The 27,608-nt window shown below is 32.5% G+C and overlaps 2 protein-coding genes across 3 annotated transcripts; both read right to left on the bottom strand.

Annotated features, from left to right (window-relative positions):
* Window positions 1-16,736: 16,736 nt before the first annotated feature.
* LOC133206054 (ladderlectin-like) lies at window positions 16,737-19,917 on the bottom strand. The gene is made up of 5 exons (XM_061341960.1): window positions 19,549-19,917; window positions 19,273-19,376; window positions 17,856-17,952; window positions 17,350-17,561; window positions 16,737-16,846 (listed from the first exon to the last, which is right to left on the bottom strand). Exons 1-5 carry the CDS (start codon window positions 19,901-19,903, stop codon window positions 16,817-16,819), a joined length of 798 nt encoding a protein of 265 aa, XP_061197944.1. The 5' UTR covers window positions 19,904-19,917; the 3' UTR covers window positions 16,737-16,816.
* Window positions 19,918-25,047: 5,130 nt separating this feature from the next.
* On the bottom strand, window positions 25,048-27,529 carry LOC133205229 (uncharacterized). Of its 2 annotated transcripts, none has more exons than XM_061340993.1 (2): window positions 27,512-27,529; window positions 25,048-26,705 (listed from the first exon to the last, which is right to left on the bottom strand). In XM_061340993.1, exon 2 carries the CDS (start codon window positions 26,689-26,691, stop codon window positions 25,162-25,164), a length of 1,530 nt encoding a protein of 509 aa, XP_061196977.1. In that variant the 5' UTR covers window positions 26,692-26,705; window positions 27,512-27,529; the 3' UTR covers window positions 25,048-25,161. The 2 variants fall into 2 exon arrangements, with proteins under 2 accessions (XP_061196977.1, XP_061196976.1); XM_061340992.1 differs by lacking the exon at window positions 27,512-27,529 and adding an exon at window positions 27,112-27,463.
* Window positions 27,530-27,608: the final 79 nt, after the last annotated feature.

Genomic DNA, 27,608 nt, shown 5'->3' with positions numbered 1-27,608 from the left:
CATCCAATCTACAACTTTATGTAATTACGTTTATAATAAAAGTGTGTATTTACGAAGTTCGAATCTGTTTTCAAAGGCAGGGGTCATCACAATTTCTTGAATCTCCGTACGATAATGAGGACGCCCACTTTTTTACTGACTTTATACGTAGTCAGCGCATGTTTGTCTATTGTTCTCCGTTTCACAATAGTTGTATATTTGCATAGATAATAATGTGTCAAAAGGAGATTAATAGACAAACATGCGCTCATGGTTAAAAAGAGAAAAAACTGCTTCTTCTTACATTCGCTCTCTGTGTTGTAAACAAGGATTGCGACATGTTGAATATTATAATTCACCACGTGATGTCCTACCTCAGGTAACTCTGTGAATACTAAATTCCGTCACGTGACTTGTAAGGTAGCATGTTTTGTGCTAACTAGGACATTGTGTTCGAATACGTTAAGTCATCTGGCATGGATATACAATCTGCTTTAATTACATTGACGTGCTCATATTGTTAGCTTCGTTTTGAAACCTTTGTCAGAAGTGTATTTGTGCCATACAGAATGGAGAGGGAGATTGGAAAGAGTAACCACATTCTTTTTTTCAAACATGTCATTGTTATTTATCAAGTCTAATTTTAAACCCATATTTACAATGTTAGCTCCACCTCTTATGCATATCTAATGTTCATTCAAGGGCAGGTAAGTGTAAATTCACTATATTTTGAAAGCACTAAGGACAAAAAACATTGAATCATTTTATTGTATCACAGTCTAAAATCATTTTAAGATTTAAATTTGGTTCCAAATTGACAGGATTCTTTCATAAACATACAAAAGTGAAATAAAGTTTAGATATAAAAGCAACAGAAGCAACCGAAAAAGACCCAAAAACAGGCGTTAAGTGCAGTCATCCTTTGTATTATGACACAGAGTTTGCGAAGAAAACGTGTTTTTAATAATTTTTACCTTGTAGTATTCCGACTAGTTTTCTTTTTTTATTTGAGCTCATTATAATTACTTTTTACTGATAATTAGATTAGGTATTTTAAATAAATTTTCTCTTTATGTCAACTCTCATTACTTCCTTTAAACTTCAAATATATGAAATAGTCGCCCGCCTGACGCAGTATTTAGAGCGTTTGCTCTAGGGTCGCGGAGTAAGGAGCTGATCCTTACGTCGCGAGTTTGAATCCCACTGCAAGACTTTGAGATTGGTCCTTCGGATGAGACCGTATAAACCGAGGTCCTGTGTCGCAGTAGGTACTGAAACGAGAAAGATCCTCACTGCTCAAAAGGCTATAAGTACTCAGTACAGGTTTACATTTGCAATCCTCCACCGGCAAGGGTGGCATCTAAATATGATGAAAAATTCTCGAAGGAACGTTAAGCAAACAAACAAACGAACAATAAACTTCAAATAGTTAACCTATTATGTGTTAAAGGATCCATTTTTTAATCTTTTTTTATTTTTTTTTTTAATTTATTATTTATTTGGGGGGGGGGGGGATTATTTTAGTTATTTCTCGCGTGGCTTTATAAAATTTGAAATCTGGCCCACTTAATTTGTGCTAAATGTTATATCAGTATATCGACGAAGTGCATGGACATAAAAGGATATTCATCTATCAGTTCAATATGCACAGATAACTAGTCAGATAAAATGTACAGGTGTGCCAATTAATTGGTCAGCAACCATCCAATAGAATCTTTAAAATTACTATCAAGACTAATAATAGCTACATACATGAACAATAGATTTAATATGAAAACATTTCACGTTGTTGTAAATATTGGTATCTGAACTCAGTTTTTTTTCTGAAAATATTACGTATTGCACTGTATTAGAAATTATTTGATAATATGTGAAGTTTTTCATAAATATAAAATGAAAGATATTTTGAGCGCATAAATTTCATTCACTGGTTATATATGCATTTGAGTATTATACTCAAATAGCATCTTCAACGAACAAGCTTATCTTATCTACAAAAAAACAGAGTATCGTGATGCAGGACGCTTAAAATCTGACTATTTGTTCCTGTAGTTTAAATTTACTCACAAATATGAGAAAGGATATTTTGATATCGGTAGTTACTCTAGTCAGTGGAACTGCTTCTATTCTTGGAGGAGTGGCTCTCATTTTGTCACATATCTTCGTCAGACGGTTATATTTTGTTCGAGTTCTGTTGATATGTCTCACGTTTGCCGACATTTTACAAGCAAGTGGGGCAGTTTTAGGAACCACAAACTATCTGGCATTACGTGAACAGAAGAGAGGCGATTCTGATTCATTCTGCGTCGTTCAGAGCTTTATAACGACTTTTTCTAGCGTTTCATCATTTATTTGGACATCTGTGATAACAATTCATCTCTTTTACTGTTTTATGAAACAAATTCAGGAGACAAGGAAGTACATCATCCTTTTATGTCATGTCGCAGGTTGGCTTGTACCAGGCAAGTCTTCAGAATTTTTTTCTTAAAAGAGGGTACTTAATTAGAATGTACAAAAACATTATAATTTAATTACCTCGTATGTCGTCACTACAAGTTACGAAGACTTTTTAAAATTATTTCATCGTAAATTGCCTGGAATATTTTGAAGAAAAATCCAATCTTCATTATCCTTATCATTCTATGTTTAATTTTATTTTTACAAACAGCGATCATTTCTATTGTTGCTCTTGTATCTGACAAGCTCGGACGCGGAACATATAATAGTGGTGCCAAAGATCAAGACCCCGGAATGATAGCTAGTGGTCAGTGGTGTTGGATAAAGGTGAACGCAACCAATATCACCCCCACAGACACAGCCTTTATGTTTCTTGCTGGAAAAGGATGGGAGTTTGCAACATATCTAATAGCAGGAGCATTGTATATATTACTTATGGTCAATACATGTCTAAGGCTAAGAAAATTTGATATGTAACCACAATGCTGATGAGTGTGGCTTTTCAAATGTAATAACCCTGTTTATTAGATATCGATTCTTACCTGCATCAACTATGAAATGTGTTCGGGCTGTTACAATCATGCTTGAAACATTAGAAACATTAAATTTATATCCCCTTACTTGGACTCTTCAGTTTATACGACGACACCCTAATTTTCTTCGGAATGGTTCTTTAGTATTGGATACCATGACTCGGTGAATTTGGTTCTATCACACAGTACTATTGCAGAAGGTTCCATACGAACTTTCCTGAGCCATGAGGAATCAAGAATTGTGGAGGAAAAGCAAAAGCATTCTTCACTTGACTTTATGAATGACTGAAAGTTTGATCCAAGTCTAAGTCTGCTTTGTGAACCTGGGGCCTGACCAGTTATTTAACGTCCCAACACATTATTTCCGCTCTACAATGTTTATGGCAGTTAGCTGAAAACTAGACGTAGAAAAATGGTAGGTACTTATAGGTCGAAAATCGTATATATGTGATAACTGTTGTCGCTCGCAGACAAAGGCTGGTTGTAAAACATCATCGCTTAACCAATTCGTAATGACAGATTTGACAGTCAGTCCTTTGGACCACTGGAGGTGGCATTGAACTGATACTAGATTGTACTGTATTCCTTAACCCGCTTGTGGTGGAAATCCCTCAGTCAATTCTTCTACCGCTTTCTCTCGTCTCGCAGGATATAGCCAGGGTCTTCAAGGTACTAGACCTATTTTATAATGTCTTCTCTATAAACTTATTGTACATGTAAGGCTGCCATTTTCCGGGCGTCCACTGCTTACATACTTCACATGGGAACTCCCCGACAAGCTCGATGATGATCTCTTGTGATCATGTATCATATTCATTTTTTTTCGAACATTAATCACATATTTTGTATGTATAAACCCTTACACAATCTTAGGTTTCTTACCACCTGATGAATAATCCTGTGAAAATGGCGGCTGTCCAAACAGAAACTGAAAAGTGCAAGTTTGGGAGATAACTTTAATGTTTGCATATGTTTGTAGAAGCCCGGGCACATCACAAATAGTACATCTATAGAAATTGAAATAATCGTTAAATTTTATCTGGTTGATAATAATCCCCATTGTGATAGAGATTTTGGTTTGTTTTAGAGGAGGCGACAAGATCCTAGCCTTTGGAATTCCGTTATCGTCAGGGAAGAGGATGAGCGGTTCTGTTATACGCCTTTCATCCTGTATCTCCTCAGGATCTGGGGATCCACTAGATTCATATTTGCCATTATTGGAGCTTATAAATACCAGACAATAGACAAAGTCGATTCTGTTTTGGTGTATTTTCACTGTATAGGGGATAGTACCCAAGCCTTTGCAAATTTTCTTCTTTTTTGTGTTTTTGATAAAGGTTTTCGGAAAAATTTCTATCATGGGTGTAGTAGTCGTAATAACGAAGGAGAGTCGACACCTTTGATAGCTTGTGAAGACCATAGAGAAATCGAAACAAAGATTTGATATTTCAGTAGTGTTTATATCGAAAAAATTATCAAAATACCGTATATCCGATTTTTTTTCGCGTGTTGCAAATTTTGCGAAAAAAGGGTAGATTTGTACAGTTTTTATTTTGTGTAAGTTATTTTTTGCGATTTATAAGAGCAAATGAAAAAAAGGTAACGTTTTTATGGCACACAATAACCGATATAATTTCTGCGTGTTTTATTTTTTGCGAATTAAAAATGATCGCAAAAAAATGCGAAAATTAGATCATCGCGAAAAAAACGGATATACGGGTATGACATTTCATTGAAAACAATATCTGGACTATCTGGTGTTTAAATTCTTAATCACTATTGCTTGATACTAATTATTAATATTTTCAATTACATGTATATCGTAGGCTACAGTAAGTTTATTCTTTGATTTAAGTCCTCTGTGGGTAGGTTTATTGAAAAATCTGATTTAAAAAAAGGGAAAAAGCAAACAAACACAAGTTCAAATAAAAATGATAATTACCCGGTATTATTATTTTTTTATTGACTTAAGGAGGGATTCTTCTCTTATTCTACTCATATTTCTTGTATTTAAAAATTAATGAAATTTTCATAGATTCAAGAAGACATTATCACTAAGTGACGGTATCAATTAGATTAAATTTGACCGTTTTATTTTAGAAACAAGGTCAGGTCAAGGTCATTATCTTTTTCCTTGACATTTAGAGTAAAAAAATTACTGTTGCTAATCATGTGATGCCTACTTCTATTTTAAAAGATAAAATGTTTTTCTTTTTACACAAGAAGATGTTACCATATCGGGTCTATCGGATGATTCTACCGAATTAATTGACATTATTTAACTTAAATAGATATTGGCTAATCCGGATTTCCTCTGTTTTTCTTAATTTTTTAGGATATATTAGTTATTTTTATATACTTCTTATGTTTAAATATTTCTTATTTTTACATATGGTAAAGTAGTTATATAAATATACAAAATGATACAAAAACAAAAAGCTTTGACCGTTTAGTAAGAGAGAAAAAACACTTTTTACTGATTTTTTGCTCAAATCTGTTTTAAGGTTGGAGGCTTTCAAAAGCTAACAAGATTGTAGCTTGTTTAGAAAATCATTTTTATTTGCTGTGTTTTAAAACTTTAGGGCATTATTATTAATTTTAGTTATATATCAGAATTTATTCAAGTCTTTGATTGTTTAAAAAATATTAACCACATGTTATGTTCCGTAAGTGATTTTGATAGGCAGAAAAGGAGATATTTTCATACGCCGCAGTTGCGCCAAAAATATAGTCCCTTATGGATTTCAAACTCAGTTTACCATTTCTATTTAAAATTGTACAATATGGTGAGTAAAGAAAATATGATCTTTTAAATACATTACAGCTAAGATTATAATACATACAAGCAAATATACTTGGAATATTTCGTCTAGTCAGAAACCAGACAAGAATCCCTCCTTAAAGATCAGATAAAAATGTAGATATATGGAAAAACTGCCTTTTTTATAAAGATGATCAAGCCCTTGCGCCTTTCGTTAACAAGTTTACGAATTTACGAATTATTTAAGTTTTTCTTCCAACCGCACAATTATTTTGTTGGCGTTACCTCTCTTCCTTCGTATAAGGCAGTTCCGTCACGTGATTCTGTTGTTTATTTTAATCACGCCTTTTTGAGTAAATGGCTTTTATGAAGATGTAAAGCTATTTCCTTCTTTGTAGTTTTATTTTGAAAAAGACATTTGGAAATGTAAATATTAAGACACATTGGTCGTCAACAACGACAGATCTAGAGTTTCCGGTGTTCGAAATAAAATAAAGTTAAATTCTAACTGTCACTCTTGTAAGGTTCAAGTGTGTTTTCCAATGTATATGTTAAATATGTGTCAAAATAGTAAGGGGAACTAAGCGAGGCTCGCAGAGTTATTATTGAATTGAATTATGTGTTAAAATGTCCACGTTATAATACATTAAGACAAAAATACATAAAAAGCTACTACTCCCGAAGACCAAGTGTCTTCAAATTGGTACAATTACTTAGTACACGGAATGTGGAAGAATTATGTAATATAGGAAAATTTTTGCAATTAGCTAGTGCAACAATAACAGTGTCTTTAGCTTATTTATAAGTTACTGAAATATCATTAAATTATATATTGTACATGTTGGATGTTAATTTTATTACTATATGTATTATAATATATGATGCTAGATATCATTATATTATATATTGTACATGTTGGATGTTAATCTCATCATATATACTAAAATATATGATTGTAAATAATGTCTATGAGATGTATGTCTCTTGACTTTAATAAACAGAACTGAACTAAACTGAATGAAAACAAGTTAATCATTTTTATTGAACAAAGGATCGGGTAAAAATGTAAATATAAGAAATAATTATTTGGGTTTTGATGATGATCAAGCAGTTTGCTCAAGTGAAAAATTTATTCATAAACGCCTTGACATTTATGCAAATTATCACGTGAGCAAACTGTTTAATCACATCATAAAACAAAAAAGAAACTAAACAATTATTTCATGAATATAAATAACATAAATACATGTATTAGACATGAAATTACTCCCTGGGTAAATTCTAAAGTTTCATTACAATTAACTCGAAATACTAGTGAATTATTAGTGATAATCTCTCAGAAATGTATTTCTGCGATTTAAGCTTGCAAAAGAGAATCTATAAAGGATATGTTTTGAATGCATTTAATAAAACTGTTTAACCGTACATGTTTAATTCTCTCTTGATTAAGTCCTATTGTTGACCGCAATCAACATGAAATATCACCCTCTCGCAGTGAAAAACTTTCCTTTGTGACCTTACAAATTCAAAACAAAAATCGGGGAGGGGGATTTTGATTCATACCTTGAACTGACTCACTTTAAAATCTTCCGTTTTTCACTTTTTTTTTCCAAAATCGGGACGGTGCTAAAAGGTTGATTATTCCGTACAGGAAATTCAGACTATATTATCGTAATAAGGATACCGATATATATGCCTGAATTACCTGTAGTTTTCTTTTCATCTTCGTCACGTAAAGAGTTTCTTTACTGTATATAGAAACAAACATATATTATACCTCGATGAAGTGAACGTAGCGTGCACAACTACCGTTATTAATATTAATAAAAATACAGAATGAATAAAATGCAAAAGATAATGTTTAGAAATAAACACTCGAACTATCAATGACTAAAGAGAGTGCTGAGGAGTATTAGTATTTAGTGTCATAGTTTTACACTAAACCTATTCCCACCATTTAAAAATCACAATTCTCACATGCCAGAAGTTTTGGTAGTTAATTTGTTTTTATAGCATTTAAAATTAATTAAATTTCATCTTCGATTTATCTGTAGTTTGTGAAAACAATATATGTTATTTTCAAAATGAATGAAAGAAAAGGATAAATAAATTTAAGATAAAAAGGAAGGAGAATTAAATTCACTGAAAAATTTGTTAACTGAAAAATAAACTTTAACAATTTTTTTTCAAATGTTATCTGCTTTTTTTTTTTTAAATGTAGTTTTCTGAAAGAAATACATAAAAAAAGATAAATTATTTTTTAAAAGATAAAAAAAATTAAATACTCTTAATCTTGTCACTTGAAAAAGTTATTTTCAATAAAATTATCTGATTTTATCTTTTTTGTTTTTAATTTAAGCTGAATTTTCGACTTTAATGCCCTGTATAAATTAGGTGAATCTTAAATATTTACAAATTAGAAATAAAAAGATACTCTTGCTAATAAACAAATATAAATTTGAATACTAGAAGCTAAGAAATAGTGAGTGAAAACTTCACTTTTTAAGTTTAATTAACATTACCTGACTAGGTCAGGCTAAAAAAAATCAACGATAAATATTCAGCTAAAAAACCTAATTTTTATGAACTTCAAGTTAAAAAAGGTCAAAATAATTTGACAGATATTTTCCCAAGCAGCTGTAAACCTCCATGTTTTGCGAATTCCAATCTGCAATTATAAACCTTTATAAACTGTCATAAACCTTTGAGTCACAAATGGCTAACGCACAACTACAAGTAAGTAACAAACATATACTTGGAAAATCGGCCGATTTCACAAAACTATCTTATGACTAAGATCTGTCTTAAGACCGAAAATTATCGTATGATTGATCCATAGCTGTTTCACAAAACTCTCATATCTCATATCTTATGATAATCTTAAGATGAAATATATGGAGATAACCAACATAATTCAAGCTCAAAAGTCCATTAAACAATACAAAAAAGGAGCAGAGTAAACACGGACCTCTAAAACATCAGAGGTGGGATCAGGTGCCATGGAGGAGTGAGCATTCCCCGCCGACCGGTCACACCCGCCGTGTGCTCCTTGTCATGATCAGGAAATAACGGAAAAATCCGTCGACAGATCTATCTTAATCTTAAGACAACTAGATATTTGTCTGTCTAAAGTGAACATGGTTACAATATATCTTCTGGCTAAAGACCGAAGGATTTTTTAGAAGAGAACGGTATTTAGAGATAAAACAATCCTTCCGACTATATCAGGCCATAAGAAACAGAGACATCCCCCCCCCCAATAATTTTACAAATAAATACTATACGAAAAAAAAACAAAATTTAGCTACTTTTCGGTTGTGCTCCATTATTCTTTTCAAGGCATTTTTGTTTGGTTGTGCTCCCTCCCAACTGAAATTTATTGCCCCCTCCCCTTTCACCGAAATTGATTACCCAGGGCCTGTATTCATGTGTGTAGAATCCAGATACCATTTTTAACTTCATTCGGCATTACTGAATTTTGAATTTATTCATTCTCTGCTAGAACATCATATTTTCTATGACCAAGAATTGCTAATTCGTATGCAGTTTTGTAAAATGGCTAAATTAACGCAATTCGATATATTTGATTTATGATCCTCCATCGTGTTTATGTTCTTCTTCACCCTACAACTGTAGTCCAGCTGGACACGTTATCACTGGTGACGAAAATATAGTTAATACATGTAATGAGGACCTTAAATCACTTATTTTAAAAGGGCAAATATTTAGGGAACCCCGATCTTTCAACTTCAATCATAATTTCAAAATTATGAATTCTGTGGAAGATTACGCCAGGCGATGGGCCATACATGAAAAAAGAAGACCTTGACACTTTGTCAGAATGGATAGAATGTATCAGATTATGTTAAAATCTCGCATTAAGCGATTGAGGGCCAATATAAAAACCATCCATCCTTCTATGTTCAATAATTCAGAAGTGAAAAGAGAATTAGATAGACTACACGGTCAGTGTATACTGGTCCCAGCTGACAGAGCAGGTAACAACATTGTCTTTGTAAGGCTCATTATTTTAACTGTATTTTAGAAGAACTGGGATTTAATTCTACAAGTGGCAATCCAACTTATACCAAAAGCTCCCTTTCTGAGGAGAAAAATCTGACGCTACATGTTTCCTGCTTAGCATTTGAAACTGTTTAATTCTGATTAAAAATTGTTCTTTCGTTTCTCTACTTATTATGTTAGCACTCTTATTTCGGTAATAGTAAAAGCATTTCAGGGATACCTTCATAGATTTTTATGAATGAACCGGGGAGTGGGGGACTTTGAACATGATTTGGTGTTACAGCTGAATTTATTGCAAAACCATTCATTATTGGCAAAGGGACAAATGCATTAGTGGATTTAATTTAAAGTAGTATCAAATATACGTATCTTGTCAACAACTTTCCTTTTCTGAGCAAAGAGACATTTATGCAAATTTTATTCAATACAACTTATTTTGTAATGATATTTTTTTTTTACATTTAGCTTTTCTGCCCCCCCCCCCCCAAGTACATTGAAGTAAGTGCAATGAAATGTTATTTCCGAGCGTATAACCCTAAAAGAAATTGTTAGAGACATACTATTATCTTAAATATTTAAAAATAATTAAAGAAAGACAACTAAACTTTGTGCAAAGATATTTTATTAAAATACCTTGTAATATTGAAGCATGAAAATTGTCTTAAGACTTGTCTTAAGATTTCTTATACTTAAGATAGATTTGTGAAACGGCAGTGGTAGATCTTATGATTGTCATAAGTCAGATCTTACGGTAATCATGAGATCTGACTTAGGACAAATTTTACGATAGTTTTGTGAAACCCAGCCCCAGAACTTTATCCACAGTCGTATAAACTCCATGTTAAGAACAAACTGGGTGAAAGAACTAACTGGAAATGTTTCACTGCAAACTGTCCTTCCAAATCAATACTATAAAAAAAAAACATACCAACCAAAGTCTCAGGAAACCACAATCATGGTTTAGACCAAATGCAACTGAAGGTAGACGACTTAATGCATAGGAGGAAAATTCTGTATTTAAAACATAAGCTAACTCCAGTTCTAATCATTTACAAAGAAGAATTTGTAAAACTCGGAAACGATAAATGGAACAACGATACACAAATTTACTCTACGACGTATGCCTACAAACACCAACTACAACTTCGGCCTACTACCATCTTCCTGACTATGAAAATGCCATCAGAAATGCAACATACTCCGCAAGACATTTTTCTGCGTTTCATACATTTAAATTGTAAGTGTTTCAACATATTGTGAAGAAGTGATAAAGAGATACAAACTGATTGAAAAGAAAAAACTATATTAAATAAGAAGGAAAGAACTGTGTTACAGAAGTTTTAACTGATCTTTCCATTTATAGATTGAAACCTTATAAAAGCTTACAAAATTGAAATTTGTTTTGAAAATCATATTCATTTAATTTATCCAAAAACTGAAGTCCCTAATCATTAATTTCGTTTAGTTATGAAAATGCATGGGATCTTTGTAAATTCGATAATTTGAAAAGCAAAATTGTTTGATATATTCCTGCGCTGATATTCCATTGAATTCATGATTGATTAACATATCTATATCAAGTTGTACCTTACCTTACACATATGACATAAATATATCTTTCAATATAATTGAAATTTAATTTTTTTTATTTGAGAATCATTTTATTGTATTACAAGGAAAGGATTTACTAAGTTGAAAGAACCTGCATCCAGTTCTATTGTATATATAATATCAAAACCAAATAACAAAGTTGTAGAGTTGTAAGAATCTTTAGAATTTCTAAAATCTCAATATAAAGAAGATTTATCTAATTAGGGAATATTTGTTACATAATACCTTATTATAAAAAGGTTATTAATTTATTTACATGATATGATATCTTAATTACTATAGTATCCAATTTCTAGTATCAATCAAAAATGTTCATTTTGTCATTATTTAATAGTCGTAGACAGCTCAATTAAAAGGAATAAAGGAGAAATCCAGAGAAAGAATTCCACGGTCCGCGAATATCTCCTGTTGTTCCATACAAGTAGGACACAGCTAGCCACACTCTGTCCCCTCTCTCTAACATTACTACCGCCATATTGGATCCAACACCGTGGGTATTTTCAATTTTGCTTCCACTGTAAATATATGCGATGATGTCATCATTGCGCATGATATTTTACATCCAGCAACTTCTCTGGCATCGTGAGTATGTTTGCTAGAAATACATACAGCCCTCTAATTGGAGCGATGAAGGCCCCGTATTTAGGGTCATAGCCACCACCTATATTTGTCAACATGGATTTAAAGATAATGGTACGGTCCGTCGTGTCATTCGTAAACGTCGGAGTTTTATCTGAAAGTGCTGTAAACCCCACTGAATGTTTTCTAGTATCTAGGACTTACAGAAGGAAAAAGAAAATACCCATGCATTAATATGCTAGAAATGATCAATAAATGATTTTAATTCGTGTAACGCTAGCGGTTCTGCTAGAAATTGTTTTCATAGTACAAATAATTCACTCAACTCCTTTTATAAATGTACCATTCGCAAAGAAGACGTAAGATAAACATTAACAATTAAATTTATTAAGTGCATTATCAACAAACAATTTATTTAAACGACGACATTCACACCACATTCATACCGAACTAATAATAATAAATGTTTAATAAAAATAAATAATTAAATCATACCATAAACTGATAAAACAGACTGAAAAACCACCCTCAAAAACCTAACGTCTATTTCCTATGCGTATAAAATATGTGACAAGCCGTAGTTATTTATAATTTTAACTTGTAAAACTTAACACCAAGCTTTACTGTATTTAACAGGTTAGCTTGTTAAACTCCTAAAATACTTTATTAAATAAGGACACAAGCCGTGGTTATTTATAACTTTGACTTGTAAAACTTAACAACAAGCATTACTGTATTTAACAGGTTAGCTTGTAAACACTAAGGGCAAAGAAAGATAACTCTAATAATCATAAGTAAGTTTATCGAGAAGCAACGTTTAAAAATTCCCAAGTACTCTAATAAAATAATTTCTATTAAAAATAATTGAAGAAAAATTTACGTATCTAGAATAATTAAATTACTGTATGTAAATAAAATAAATAATTGACTTTCGTTGAACTAATCAACTTTAGTCATCATAAAAGAGAAAGATAGCAAACGTATAACTTTAGTTACATAGTTTGCATTAAAATAAAAATGAAATAAAATGGAGTAAAAATGAAAAATAAAATAATCCTAGATCAATTGATTACTAAAGAAGACTACTCAGTCATAGACTGTTGAGTCTTTAAAAACAACCGATAGCGGACAATAGTATTTTACTATTTAATGTCCTAGTCGGTTAAATTCTATCCTAACTAAATAAATTAAAAATAAAATAAATTCTTAAATAAAAATAAAAGATAGACAAAATAAAAGTTAAAATAAAATCCTAAAAAAAATCTAAAAGTTCCGTAAAACGGACCTACCAAATCGAAATAAGCAGAAGAGTGACTCAAAATTCTCAGCGTCTAACTTTTATATGACTCTATGACAGAAAATAACGGAAAATGCTGGAAAATGACGGATATTAAAAGAATTATTAATTATGAAATTTCATTGGATTATCAATTAATGATCAATTATATCGAACAATCAGATTGGTCAATAGTAAAACGTCACGATCTTTCACGTGAACAAGTGTCACCAAATATTCTATACAAGTATGAAATAATGAATTTTTACATATTTATCAATTAAATAAAAATACATTTCACAATAAATAATTAAAATATAACAAATTAAACTTAAAACAATATTCAGTTCATCTCGAAATACAGTCATTCATAAGATACCGCCATTCAAACTCGATATATTTATCGGTTATATTACAAATGCAAGGATAAATTTATCAATTACTTTAACAAGTTTCTAAACCGGAAGTACATCGTAATGAAGAGTGAAACTGTCAAACAATGTGACAACAGAAGTTTAGACTATTTCACAGGTATCATATCAACTAAATAACACTAAACAAACAACAATCACATACTGTTTGATACAGTTATAGTCTTAGGATGTATACTTAAGTGCTGATTTACAAATGACATACTTTATTAATCTTTTACCAAACTCTAACTCAGTTCGAATTATCTCAGTCATGTTTATGTTATCAAAATATATCAATCTACCCTTGTTTCACAAGTATATACATTTACAATTAAGTGACTTAGGTACAACTCTGCGAATAGCACATTCATATAAAACAAAATAAAACTGTGAATAAACAAACTTCATCAACCCGCTCCAAATCACCACAATGCATGATAACATATTACAGACATTGACCCTATTTGATAGAAAAATCAACCCGCTCCAAGCTCACACATATATAGTAAAATATTACAGTCATTGACTCAGAATGACTAAACACTGTTGTGGATAAAATAAAAAGTTACACCATGTAACCTAACATTACTATTATTACATCATTTAAAAAGGGGGGGGGGGGGTCACATGCACTACAATTCGTCTTTCTTAGGAAAGAAGGAAACAAAATTGTTATGTTTTGGAAGAGCTTGTACTTTGTAAAATACGTACAGTAATTGGAAGAGATTTTGTTGATACATATACATCTCTTATATGTAATTTTCCTTCTTTTAGAGTTTCTTGCTTTGAAATTAATAAATTGATTTTTATTTTAAGATTAGAATTTTCCCTTTCTCTCAGATTTGAATTTACAGAAAGAATAGCACTCCTTTTCTTAGCGTATCCTGAGGGGAATTCATTAAGTTCATTATTCACCTACCTGTGTATAAGGATGTCAGTAGTGACAGGCTTTTTTCGCAGCCACAATCATCGTCAGTCTTGTAAAATAATCTTTGTCCTCTGGAAATTTCAAGAAACAGCCAAAAAGCGGGCAAACAAAATTTGGAATAAAATCATAATTTGACATAGAGCTGGTGAAGAATAAGGTCCTTGAAACCTGTTCTGCGTTTACCTGGATAGTTTGCCAACAGGCTATTTTCCTTCATGTTAGCTCATTACTTTGCGCACTGAAAATTAGGTAAGATCTTTTTCCGGGATTTTTTTTCTTTAATATTCAGTGTATCAGCCCATAGAATTCGTTAAAACTTAAAATAGTTTAAGCCTGTGGGTCTTTAAAGATGCATTATTTTTCTTTTTGTTCTGATTGTTTTCACAAGTGTTGTTTCATGTGGCTAGTCATATCAGAAAAACTGGCAATTAAGATAATTTCATAAAATCCCCAGCGGTATACGCGTAAACTTAAGGTCACACACAACATACCTTAAAACATACCTTACCTACTGATAATTTTTCAAGATATTCTTAATTCAAAATCATAGTACCTTCAGAAGTTCTTAGATAAAAAATCAACATACATTACCAGGGGTTTAAAATAGATAAAGATGAAAATTCTTGTGTTATTCGAAGAAAAATTAACAAAAATAGTTTTAGCTGGTATTTCCTCAAATTTAATTTAAAAGGGATGTACAGTATCAAAAGACTTTATACAAAAGCCATTCAATTATTGAACCACTTTAATTATGGAGGTAATAAGAAAATGAAAATCAAAACTACATTAATTAGCAAGTTCTTAAATTGGAAAAACCTCTGTATGAGAATCATAACAACTGAAAATTTTGAGAAATTGCAAAATTGTAAAATTTGTCCAAAAATTGTTAGCTTGCAATGAAAATTATTATTTATAACGAGGCCAATTTCACTTTAAACGAATTATTTAGATTAGCTCGCTACAATCAATCAAATGACCCAGATGATTGACCAATAAGGCTCGACATATCTTGATCACACTTGGAGACATCTCGATCAATACATGTACTCCTTTATATATATATACATGTAGAGAGAGAAAGAATAGGGGGATCACGTGATTAAAGTTGATAGTGATGAGAACAAGCACACTGTATATTTTGAGTTAATATTTATCTTTAAAAAAAAATGAAAATTTTCTTTCATTTTTCTCTAGGGGAAAAAAAATTGAAACTGCGGTTAAATACAACCACGTTTTCTTTGTCATTGACATATCGATACATCACTAACTCCACAACCTTTGTCGGTGTTGAGAGGCTCATTATATTATACAATTATTGCTGTTTTTGAGGTCAATACTATGATTTAGCCACCTGAGGAGTACAATATTGACCGAGCCCGAAGAGCTAGGTGAATATTTACTTTGAAGGTGGCTAAATCATTGTATTGACTGAAAAAAGCAATAATTGTTAAATATTATATAATTCAATGATTATAAATGATACAATGTCGTCAATCAATCTATGTCATCTTACTTGTTTACATTTGCTGAAGTCTTAGTCAAACACAATGTAGAGAAGTGGAGTTGAAATAAACATAACCAGTTGTATTAAAAGGAAAAAAAATGACATCTTACCTTTTAAAAAAAAATCTTTGACTGGCCCCCTCCACATAAAAATTCTCCAAACTCCAAATCTTATTAGGGAGGGGGTCACAACCAGACTTTCATACTAAATTAAAAGTAATTATTTACATTTAGAAAAAAGTCTGGGGAGGGGGCAGAGCACCCCTGCATCCCCCATTCCCCTATTCTATGTGTCTGAATGTTATGTTCAATGGAGTGGAAGTTGGGTGCAAGTGAAATAACTTTCTAGAACTATTTGTATCAATTTGGAATATCCTGATCTATTTTTAGTCCAATGTAGAAAAAAATCCTTATTTTCACCCTGAAGGTCACGTGCAGGTGAAAATAACGTAATATTTTATCTACAATGTTAGATCTCAAACAATCAGAGAGGTAGGAATTATTCAATCGTATAATATTATATACAGATTTAGAAAAGCCTGAACAACCTAAACGAACATAGCAAGAAAAAGTATAAATTATGTAACACTTTGACACTTTGAGAGAAAGAAATACTCAAGATATATAAATTGAAAAACATATATTTACTGATATTATTAAACAACAAGCGGAGTAAATTTGTTTTTTGAAATGTGCTATCTGTGAATATACTAGTATTGAAAGACTACAGGTGAACATCTGGTGCTGACATCATTAAAAAATGTTTCTTTTTTTAACTTCTCTCTGCAAAAGAAAATAAATGATTTGATCGATCATCTAATACAATTCAACAAAAGCTGTAAAAGAAATGGCAATTTAAATAATGAAATGATTTTAGTGACTATTAGTAACATAAGTATACCCTTAATTGAATTTTTTTTTAAAAAATCAATAACCATACCTATTCTACTTACATGTGTGTATGCGAAATATGATTGAAATGAAACAAAATATTGTTTAAAGACAGACAGGCAGAGAGACCAGACACCTTACAAATAATTATGTTCTGCTATTTGACAATATATCACAAAATATATCACAATATATCACAAAATATATCACAATATATCACAGTAATTTATAGATAGTCTTGCCTATTCTTCATGTCTTTAATGCTACAAAATATATTCAAATGGGAAAAAACAACAAGAATGATGAAAATTTGAAACTGAGCCTGGCTGAGACCTTTCTGATTATTACGAATGCCATCATTCAGAATCAATATATAAAACAAAGAAATAATTTACCTCTTTCTCACATATAAACTTGTAGGCTATGGTACATTTGGCGTCGTTCCAGTGGTAATCGGACTCGGGGTTGATGTGAACGCAATCCTCTCCTCCTCTGTCATTATTTGGTTCCCCCTCCACCCAATCAGCGAACGTAAATGTCACCTGTGACGTCATCCAGTACCACTGACCCTCAATGATAGCGTCAGACCCTCCAATCCACATACATTCTATAAAAGCAATGCCATATTATTGTGTAATGTTCTCTTTTTTGCATAAGGCGGTGCTTAATTCTTTTGATACAATATCAACTTGTGATCTATGAAGATTTATTCATTATTCCTTTTACTGAAGCCCCGACCTTTCGAAACTTCTCAAATTACAATAGATAATCACGCAAGTAGTTTTGCATGTCACTGATTTCGTGACCTATTCGTATTTCTCTAACTTTAACCATTTTTTAACCTTCTATTCTCCACAAGGCCTTAGAAACACATTATTGGTTTCTTTCTCTGAATTTATACCTGGCGATCTTAGGTCTTTCATGTGTTGTACTATGAAATTTCTCTCTTTTTCAGTCTCAATTTCCGCCAACTTTGCATTCAGATCATAACAATGATGCTGCAACCAAACCAACAAGACCATATTGAATTATTATTAAAAAAAAAAGATTCAATAAAAAACAGAATTGTGTCTGTAACAACTACTTATATAACATTAAATGTTTTGGTCAAAGTTATAGGTTTGTTCGAAAAGTTCGTGGACTTATACTGTCATAACTTTTTTACTAAACGTCATATCGTATCCAAATTTAGTAGCAATGTTTCAACAATAAATTCCAATGAAATGTATTAAGAATTTTAAAAATATTTTGATTTATTTAAAACTTATTTAGATTTATTAAAATTACGAAAATCAAATCCGGAGCGTTGTTTACGGTTAATACACTACATAATGTTTGTAGTCATATTTTCTGTAAAATTGCGCAATAAACGGGAAAATTCTAGACGTCCAAATTAAGAATTGTTATATCGTTTCATATTCTAAATTATGACTTAATATTTTGCTTCATTGAAAAGAAAAAGGGCAAAAAAAAAGGAGCACAAGTTAACGAAACAATTTTTGTTGTATTCTGGAAAAATCCAGAAAAACTCTCAAAATGCTGAAGGAAGCACGTAATATGTCCAAAAATCGAGCCATGCATGTGTGTGTACTTTGCACAGGCGGTATTTGATTGATACTGTGTATCAGAAGAGACGATCTGTGAGGTAAAAAAGTGATGAAAAACTTTTAAAAACGTTAGTAAGGTCATGGTAAGAGTTAGGCGCTTCACAGTTGCTTATCTTGTGAAAGCACGGTCACGCAGTAAAAAAATATAACATTGGTAAACAAAATTATGCTACAGTAACTGAAACAATTGTTAGGGAAATAAATTTCAAATGACAGAGAAACGTTTTTTCAATGAGTGCACTGGTATTGGACCATACTGTAAAATATACAGGGAGAGTATATTTGAGAACCTCATGATGTTATGTTTTTGACGTTACAATGTTGTTGAGTTTGCTCCGCGGTCACAAAACATGTTGATTTTTAAAATTAAATAACATGACTTCTATTAAAGCACACGGAATGAAACCTCACACATCAACAAAATAAATATTTTTACATATGATAATGAGCTCATTTTAAATTTCTTAAAGTACATGCATAACGAAGATTGACATGGTCCGCGAACTTTCCGAACAACTCTCGTAGGTGTTGTTTTTAAACTCCTTCCGTATACTTTTCAAGTCTATATTTACATACGAAACTGAAAGGTCAACTTCTGATACTTTTAGGAATTAAAAAAAATTATAATGCAGTGGATTAGAGCATCGAGCTATTGGGGTATTCATCATCTAATACCAACAACCATCTTTAATCATGGTCTTAAGAACTGACCATCGCTGATGGCATAGTTGTTACTGTATGGATCACCACATAGCAAGAAGGACCAAAGGACACCCAACCATCCGGACAAGACTTATTTCCTGTGGTACCGGAAACTGTTCAAGTAGAAATAATATTCAGTCTTTGTCAGTTATTTTTACATCTGCCAATTGCATTTTTTTTTTTGGCCAAAAAAAAAAAATATATTAGTATCTTAATGTCTTCAAAACTTGATCTACATCTGTATGTTCAAAGATTTATAATGGCGAAACCAGTGCTCTCTCTCACCGTCAATCTTGTCACCTTTCCGGGATACTTTGGTTTTATATGCTTCCTCAAGGTGGTAAATAAGATCCTCGTAAGAGTTTTCCAGCCTATGGACCCTGTTGGTCTGTTCTTCATTCAAACTCTTGACATAGTCCTCATAGAATGTTTTAAGTCTTTGATATCTGTTATCACACTCAGACTTCACTATCTGTAGAGCCATCTGGTTTGTTTTTTCTGACTGTGTAAGAACCATTTGCATCTTCTCGTCCACCCTCTGGAGACGTCTATCGTACCAGTATGGAACCACCACAATGGCCACCACCACCACAAACATGACAGCGTCGCGGCCAAAGCCATTTCCCTGTGCCTCTGGCATTCTTAGTCAAAGCACTGATACGACAGTCCTGAGCATTGAGTACTTAGGTAAAAGATACATTTCAACAAGCTATACTTTCGATTTCGACAAATTCCCCAAATGCCTATAAAAGAGTATGACTGTTTTAAATTTAAATTTCGTGTGCGCTAAATTTGTAATGGCTTTTTTTAAAAAGCACACTATTGCTCCCCTAGGTCCTACTATACGTTGAAAGAATTTGGAAAAGAGCCATCAATGCATTTTAATACAGTAATGCAGATCATGAAATAATATTTTGCTGTGAGCATTATAATCAATCCATCTGCGTCTCAGTATTCAGAGCGTACAAACGAACTCTGGCGGAAGTTTGTTCACTATCACTATTCATCACTATTCATATTTTAAAATTTCAGATTCAAGTTTTGAATAAAAGATTTTTAAAAGTTTTATATTGTTTGTTTTAAATTGTCTTGATTGTTCTTAATACGTTTCAATTTCTTTTCCTGTTTCATCAGATATTTAATTTTATAAGTTATTTAGCAAATAGTCCAAAATAAGACTGTTTGATTAAGATATACGAAATCCGGATATTAATTACAGTACCAAAAAATTGCGAGTAAACAAAACAGAAAAGTTGGTAGAACTGATAGAGAACATGAGGCGAACAAGGCGAGGAAATGTCAATAGCATCCAGTGTATAATATTCAAATTCAATTTGGGAACTAAGCATTTATAGCAAAGTTCTTATTATTGCAGGCACGTAATTTTTCTTCCAAACATAACCGTATAGTCAAATCAGGGTAATGAGGAAAAAAAGTTGGAAAAGTCTTTTGCTTGTCCAAGTTTTTTTTTTTTTTTTCCAGGTAAATTTCACTTTGGGAGGGGGGCTGTCAACCCACCCCCTTTTTTGTAGAACGATACTTCGTGCCTCACAGCCTGTATTGAAAGGCATGAAATTATGACAAACAAAACTTCTCTTTTTGTTTATTGTTTTTTTTTTCTTCTTAAGAACTGACTAGACCACAAATCTCGTAACAGGTACTGGCATTTAAATCTTTTGTAATATGACCTTTGAATAACTGGGCTTAAATATTTCTGGGAAAGATATGAATGTTGTCAGTGTCATAAAAATATATTTTAAGGTAAAGTGCGTCCTTACCCCTCGTTTTTTGTTAACCATGTATTTTTACGCTTATTTTAAAGACATACATACTTTCAAAAAATGGAGCTAAAACCCATCCATATGAAAAAATATTTCAAAGTATGAAGAAATGATCATTTTTGTCCTCTTTGCTGTATGCATGCTATTTCATAGACTAATTATTTCAACACTTGTGAGAGAGTAGCAAATTGTGGAGATTCTATATAATGTATATACATGTACATTACTGTTAGCTAAAATATGAAGGAAACTTTTGTTGTGATTGAGATTTAATTCTGTCTAACCATTGGGGGTTTTCCTTATCTTATTCGCCCATCTTCTTTGTTTTGCTTTAAAATTTTGATGCTTTGCATCGATATAATCTTGCTCAAAGTGAAATGCATTTTAAATACTGGAACTTACAGTGTAGTAAGGCTATATTGGTTACAAGTTTTCTGTGATGGAGCAAACTTAGACCTAATATATATAAAGAAGATTTTAATAATGTAAGGGGAGGGATTACACCACGTAAAATTTAAATTGGAACGGATAGGAACAAGTTATATCTCTTCGTGCAGCAAAATTTCATCTGGTAACAGAATAACTCAGCTACACATGTTTATTATATGATTGAATAATTATAAGCTCTCTGATTAGCTGAGATCCAACATTGTAGATAAATACATATAGGTTATGTTCACCTGCACGCGATCATCCGGGTGACAATAAGGATTTCTTTCTTCTACATTGGACTAAAAGTAGATGAAGAACTTCCAAATTGATACAGATATTTCTGGAAAATTATTTCACTTGCACCTGACTTACACTCAGGTGAACATAACATTCAAGTACATAGAATCGGCCGGGAGGATGCAGGGGGCCTGCACCCTCCCCACACTATTTTCTGAACATAAATTTTTACCATTTATTTAATATGAAAATGTTCATTAAAAGCCCCTCCCCCCCGAAATAAAATTAGGAGTTTTGACTTTTGAGTATTCTCTTTAGTGGGGGGAGGGGAACACAAGAGATTTTTTTAGGTAAGTTTTCAATTGTTTCTTTATAATGTTCCCACTTTCAGAATCAATCCTACATGGTTAACATTTTTTTTTTTACAACCACTTAAAATAGAGTGAAGAATTCCAAATTAACGCAACTGTTTATTTTTATTTTAACACCTCTTCCCTCATTGCGTTTGACTAGGACTTCAGCATATTTAAACAAGTAAGATGACATGGGTTGCTTAAAGTTTCTATCATTTAATTATCGAATCATATAATATTTGACAATTAATACTGTTTTTTTCAGTTGATACGATGATTTAACGACCTTCGAAATACAATATTCGGGCTCGGTGAATATTGTACTCCTCAGGTGGCTAAATCATCCTATTAATCTCAAAAATAACAATAATTGTATAATATCAGCTATTCTCTAGTACGCATAATATCAGCTATTCTCTGGTACGTTCAATCCATCGGAAGAATATCATTTTCGTCATTTGTTTTTTTTTTTTCTTTCTTTTTTTTTTATTTGATTAAAATTTATAATCCATGGATACGCATATACTGGTTAGTATATTGATGTATAGTCGACACAGGAACTGGTATATCTACTGAGGCTGAGGCTCTTGATAGTCAATGGAGATGAACTTAGGGTGATACTTGCAACATGAAAAAAGAGAATTGAAACTGGACTAATTGTGAGTGTGTTTTTGCGATGATTGCAGATGGCATGTTACAAGTATGAAGCGGATGATTTATTTTCGAATATTATGACAATCTTCCCATACGAAAGGCACAAAATTAAATGAACATGATAATTTATGGCATCAATAAAATATATTACGGTTTATCCATAGAACAAATAATCATTACACGGATGTCAGATGCCACCAAGTTTTTAAAAAAGTAATAATAGTAAATAGAAGAAGGTAATAAAAAAAATACTGTAACCAAAATATGAACTTATTAAGTGTTGAAAACTATTTGAGAGAATAGTCTTGCTAGTTATTGTCAAACAAAATAAAACATTTTCTGATATCGATATGCAATATTTTCATTTAGTTGTATTGTAAGCTTTGCACATCATGTAAAAAAAAGTTCATGAAATATATTTAATTCTTTACGTCAATAATCATTTTTTGGAAAACAGTCAATGAATGACAGTTCTTTTTTTGAAAAGCAGTTGATTACACACAGGGCAAGAGTGGATCATGCAGCGGGGTTCGTCCCCCCCCCCCCCCATCTCCACCTAAGATTCCCAGTGTCATTATATTTACATAGTAAAAATAGGCTGAAAATGACTCTAGACCTTTCCCACCTCAGGGAAAAGTAGACACCTAGCTCCTAAAATCTTTGTTTAAATGGCGTATATAAGTTGTTTTCTCCTTGAGGCTATACTTACTGGTAACAAAATGAGTAAGCAGGCATTTTTTTTAATTAAGCAGGCAAATAAAAGGGCAGATAGACCACAGACTGCGATTTCGCTGTACTGTCGTGAACTGTATGGTCGCTGATTGTTTTTTATTGATTATCTCTGGTCCATCTTTATATGAACACGAAGTAAAATAGATTAACATTCTGATTTATTTTAAACTCCCAAATAGTTGTTCAGAAAACTCTATCAATTCTTAATCGGTCCTGTATTGATTTACGAATAAGGTGTTGGCTTACAAAAGACATGTATGGTTTAGATGGTCTCTAGCATTGTATTCATTTCTAACCAAACATTATTATATAGAGTCTATGAATTTTAAAAGCCTTTAAATAGATCAAATGTCCGGGTCTTTTTCCACAACAGGCATTTAATGAAATGGACCTGTATTTAATCTATATGTGCAGCTCGACAAAGTCAAGGGGTGGATCAGAGATTCTGTTCAGATGTTAAATGATTGTTTACTGTCTTGATGCAACATTCGCAGAATCTATCACGTTCATTGAAAACTGCATAGGTTCGTTATAGTTCATTCCCCACCCCTCGGATTTGTAAGTGGGACCAATCCTCTCCATTAATTCTTGATTTTTTTTTTATATAAGTCGTATAAATATCTAAATACTAGTATTTAGCTAGTATACACGTATTTTGGAAAGTGATTCAGAAGAGCTGACATTATTCAAATCTATTCTTAAAAACTTGAATCCAAAAGTGGTTAAACTTAATTAAAAAGAGTACACTGTTTGATTAATATTTCACTAATTGCCTGACATCTCATTACTTTATCCGCAATTTTTACGTAATATTTACTGAAAGACTAAGTCTTAGAAACTGATTGTAGCTTTTTTTTTTTTTTTTTTTTTTTTTTTTTTTTGGTCTGCACAAGTACTTTAACCTGATGTTTCGAAGGAAATAGTCTAAAAGCGTCAATCTGAATAAAACATTTAAACAATAAAAAGCTCTCTTTTTATATTTGCTAAAATTGCGTGTCGGACAATTTTCAGACTTTAACTGTTTTAACATGTTTTTTCGTCAGGTTCGAAAGAAGACCCAATCATTTCTTTTATGTCCTGATCAAGGAGGTGAAAAATACACGTATACCAACAGTTTTACACACAACTTCAACTCTTTAAGTCAATATTTATACTTTATAACTACCTTAAAATCTTTGTTACGTTTTATAAAAAGTAAAGTAATAAGATTAAATTTTCATTGATTAAAAGATAGTTTTATTTATTAGCGTTAAAGATCGGATAACATTTAAACCAAATTTTTAACCCATGCCTTACAAACCATAGACACCCATCCTCGGGTATAAGTGATGACCTATTAAAATTCCACAACGGTGCAAATATTGAGGAATTTTTTCTCTTAATATTACAAATTGTAATATCTCTAGTTTTAGACTTTATGTAACGTTACAACTCTTATCAAAAAAGTTTTCCACCTGTTATGCAGGTGCGTGCTGGAAATGACATAATGCTACACACCGTCTCCTCTTGGCATGTTATAAATGCTCGAATACAACATACTTTAAAGCAGTTTCTTTGTTAATTTTATAAAATATTTGTAAATAGAACAACAGAGATTTCGATTCACTTTAATTGTTTTTTCTTCCCAGAATTTGTCCTGGTGTTTACATTATTTTTTCCCTAGATCACAAGGATGAAATATATAAACGAACATCAATTTTCAAGTGTTCTTATAGCCACCTATTGGTAGTAGTTCCCACTTCTAAACGTTTACCAGCAATTTCAGGCAAAAGTCCAGAAAATGAATGTTTTTTGTTCGAAGATTTCTCCTTTCCACCCAGACTAGAGTAGCTTTGGACCCCCTCTGACGGGGAATGTTCCGAGAGGGAGACTGGATTATTCTCACACACAGAGGGGGGAGCAGAGTGAGTGACCTTATTGCTTCCTCCCGTTGTCCGTCTCTGGCTTTTATTGCCAGTAAGAGTATTAAACAATGATTGTTTGGTTGTTTCTATTGCCATTTTGTAAGAGTTAAGAGCTTTTTCGAGATCTGGACTAGCAATGTGAAAATTGTCAGGAATAGACGGAACACTGATTGATGCCGCATCACTTCCAGTTGAATTTGTGTATCGTATTTGGTTGTTTTTTGATTTCTTAGACTCTGCGGCGATTAATCTCTGAGAGGGCGTCACTCTTTCCACAGGCTTTAACTCGCCCCTTTCCATCGGTTTTAGCTCCGCTCTTTCAAGCTGTTTTAACTCTCCTCTATCCGACTTCATCTCCCCTCTTCGAGCCACAGATCTTACTGTCATTGTTTCTGCCGCGTTTTGTCCATCTTTCTTTTTACTCGGTGAATTTCTTGAAGACATGTCTCTACCTTTCGTCTGAAGCAAAAATTTTGATATGTCCGTGGCTTCATGTGATTTTCTTAGCTTAGAATCGCGTCTCAATTCTTCATTTAGAACAGTTATTCTGGAAGAGATTTTATCGATGTTCAAGTCACTAGAGGCTTTGTTTAACGTATCTGAATTATTGTTCGTTTCGTGTTTGCAGTCACTAACGTACTCTCGATTAGATTTCGGTGCCTCATGCTGCACACTAGGAACACGGATATTCTCAACAACATTTTCTACTTTGTTGTCGGTTGGTGTTTTACTTGTAGTATCTTGCACTTTTTCTAACACAACCGATTGCTGTCGACGGTTGTGGTTGTGAAACTTTACTTCCAAGTCCCTTCTCAAGTTTCGCTTCATCTCTTTATTGTGTCTTTTATTTTGCCAGTGCATAGAAACAATCTCCGGGTGTTTTTTATGAACTGTGTACCACTCTCGTCTGTCCCGATTATCAAGTATCTTAACCGTCCTGTAATAGGCATTATTTGTGACATAACGGTACGTCCCCTGTTCTACGTTGGCTTTCCAGCCTGGAACTGGGAACGTGTCAAAATCTTCACCGACACATTTGACGGATACGTTACTATCAGATTCCTCAACTTTATTAACCTCACGATTCTGACGTCTAATGACGTTGGAGACAGCTGAGGTTGGAACATACCGCGGGAACGGTACTGTATTCTTCCAGGCACTGACAGCCTCATTCCAGTCGCTATGTGCAGTTTTTTTCTGTGCTGTATTATCAAGAGGGTTACACCTATCACTTTGTTCAATCAGCGCATTCGTGTAGTTTCTGTCATTATCATAATGATTGTCATACGAATCGGATTCAGAGTAAAAATCTTTGAAAATGTTTACAAATGTCATCTTCTTGAGACTCCCTGTAAAAAAGTAAATGGAACCATTAAAATTGAACCCAGACTCTGGTCGATAGTAATGTAAACACTTTCTATGACTGCTCTCTCGATCATCTTTGAAAACTTGCGCAAGAGAATTTAATTAGCTCAGTGGTGTGTATTGATTAACATGCCACCGATCTTCAGTAAGCTCAGAATTTGACACCTATAGATTTAAATCTTTTAAGCAGTTACTAATCTGTGTAACATTGACATGAAATTTCCTGTCGTGTAAATCAAGAATCGAGGTCTTTGAAATTAGTAATGATTATTTTGTAACACAGTAATTAAAATTATTTTCCACACTGTAGTTTATGTTTCGAAATGGAAGAAATCAATCTTTATCAGTACACAGTGTGAACCAGTCTTAACATACCACGTTCATTCTTACCTCATTACTTGGAATCAAAACCGTATCATGCCCTCACAAATTTATAATCCTATCAAATTAAAATTCGGTGGCATCTCGGTGCCAATTCATCGCAAATAAAAACCGACACTAATTCGATGTACAGAAGGAAGAACTTTTCGTATACTAACTGCATCCACAAATAATCAATTTGTAAATGTTTGAACACTTTTCATGATTTGTTTTCATCTGTATTTTTTATGTATGGTATGTACAACTGTCTTTTCGTGGGCGTTCGCACCATAGAGGAGCGAACACGCACTATCGCTACCTTGATTCGTTTTCGAATAATTTATTTAATAAATTTAAATGTCCTATCTTTAAAAAGAAAAGGCACTATGAAGCGCTTGACCTCACCGTGGCAACTAAAAATACACTGTACCTTTTAAACTGGTCCTCAACGTAATATTACGTTCAACGCTTATATCAATGAAAAAGAGTATTCTTGTTGTTTAAGGATGAATTAAATATGAACTGTT

The sequence above is a fragment of the Saccostrea echinata genome, unplaced genomic scaffold, assembly GCF_033153115.1.
Source record: "Saccostrea echinata isolate AGI-Se365-2 ecotype Australia unplaced genomic scaffold, CSIRO_AGI_Sech_v1 ptg000054l, whole genome shotgun sequence".
Classification (NCBI taxonomy): Eukaryota; Metazoa; Mollusca; class Bivalvia; order Ostreida; family Ostreidae; genus Saccostrea; species Saccostrea echinata.
Note: the sequence above shows the minus strand (reverse complement) of the source record. Positions and strands in the feature narration are given on the sequence as shown.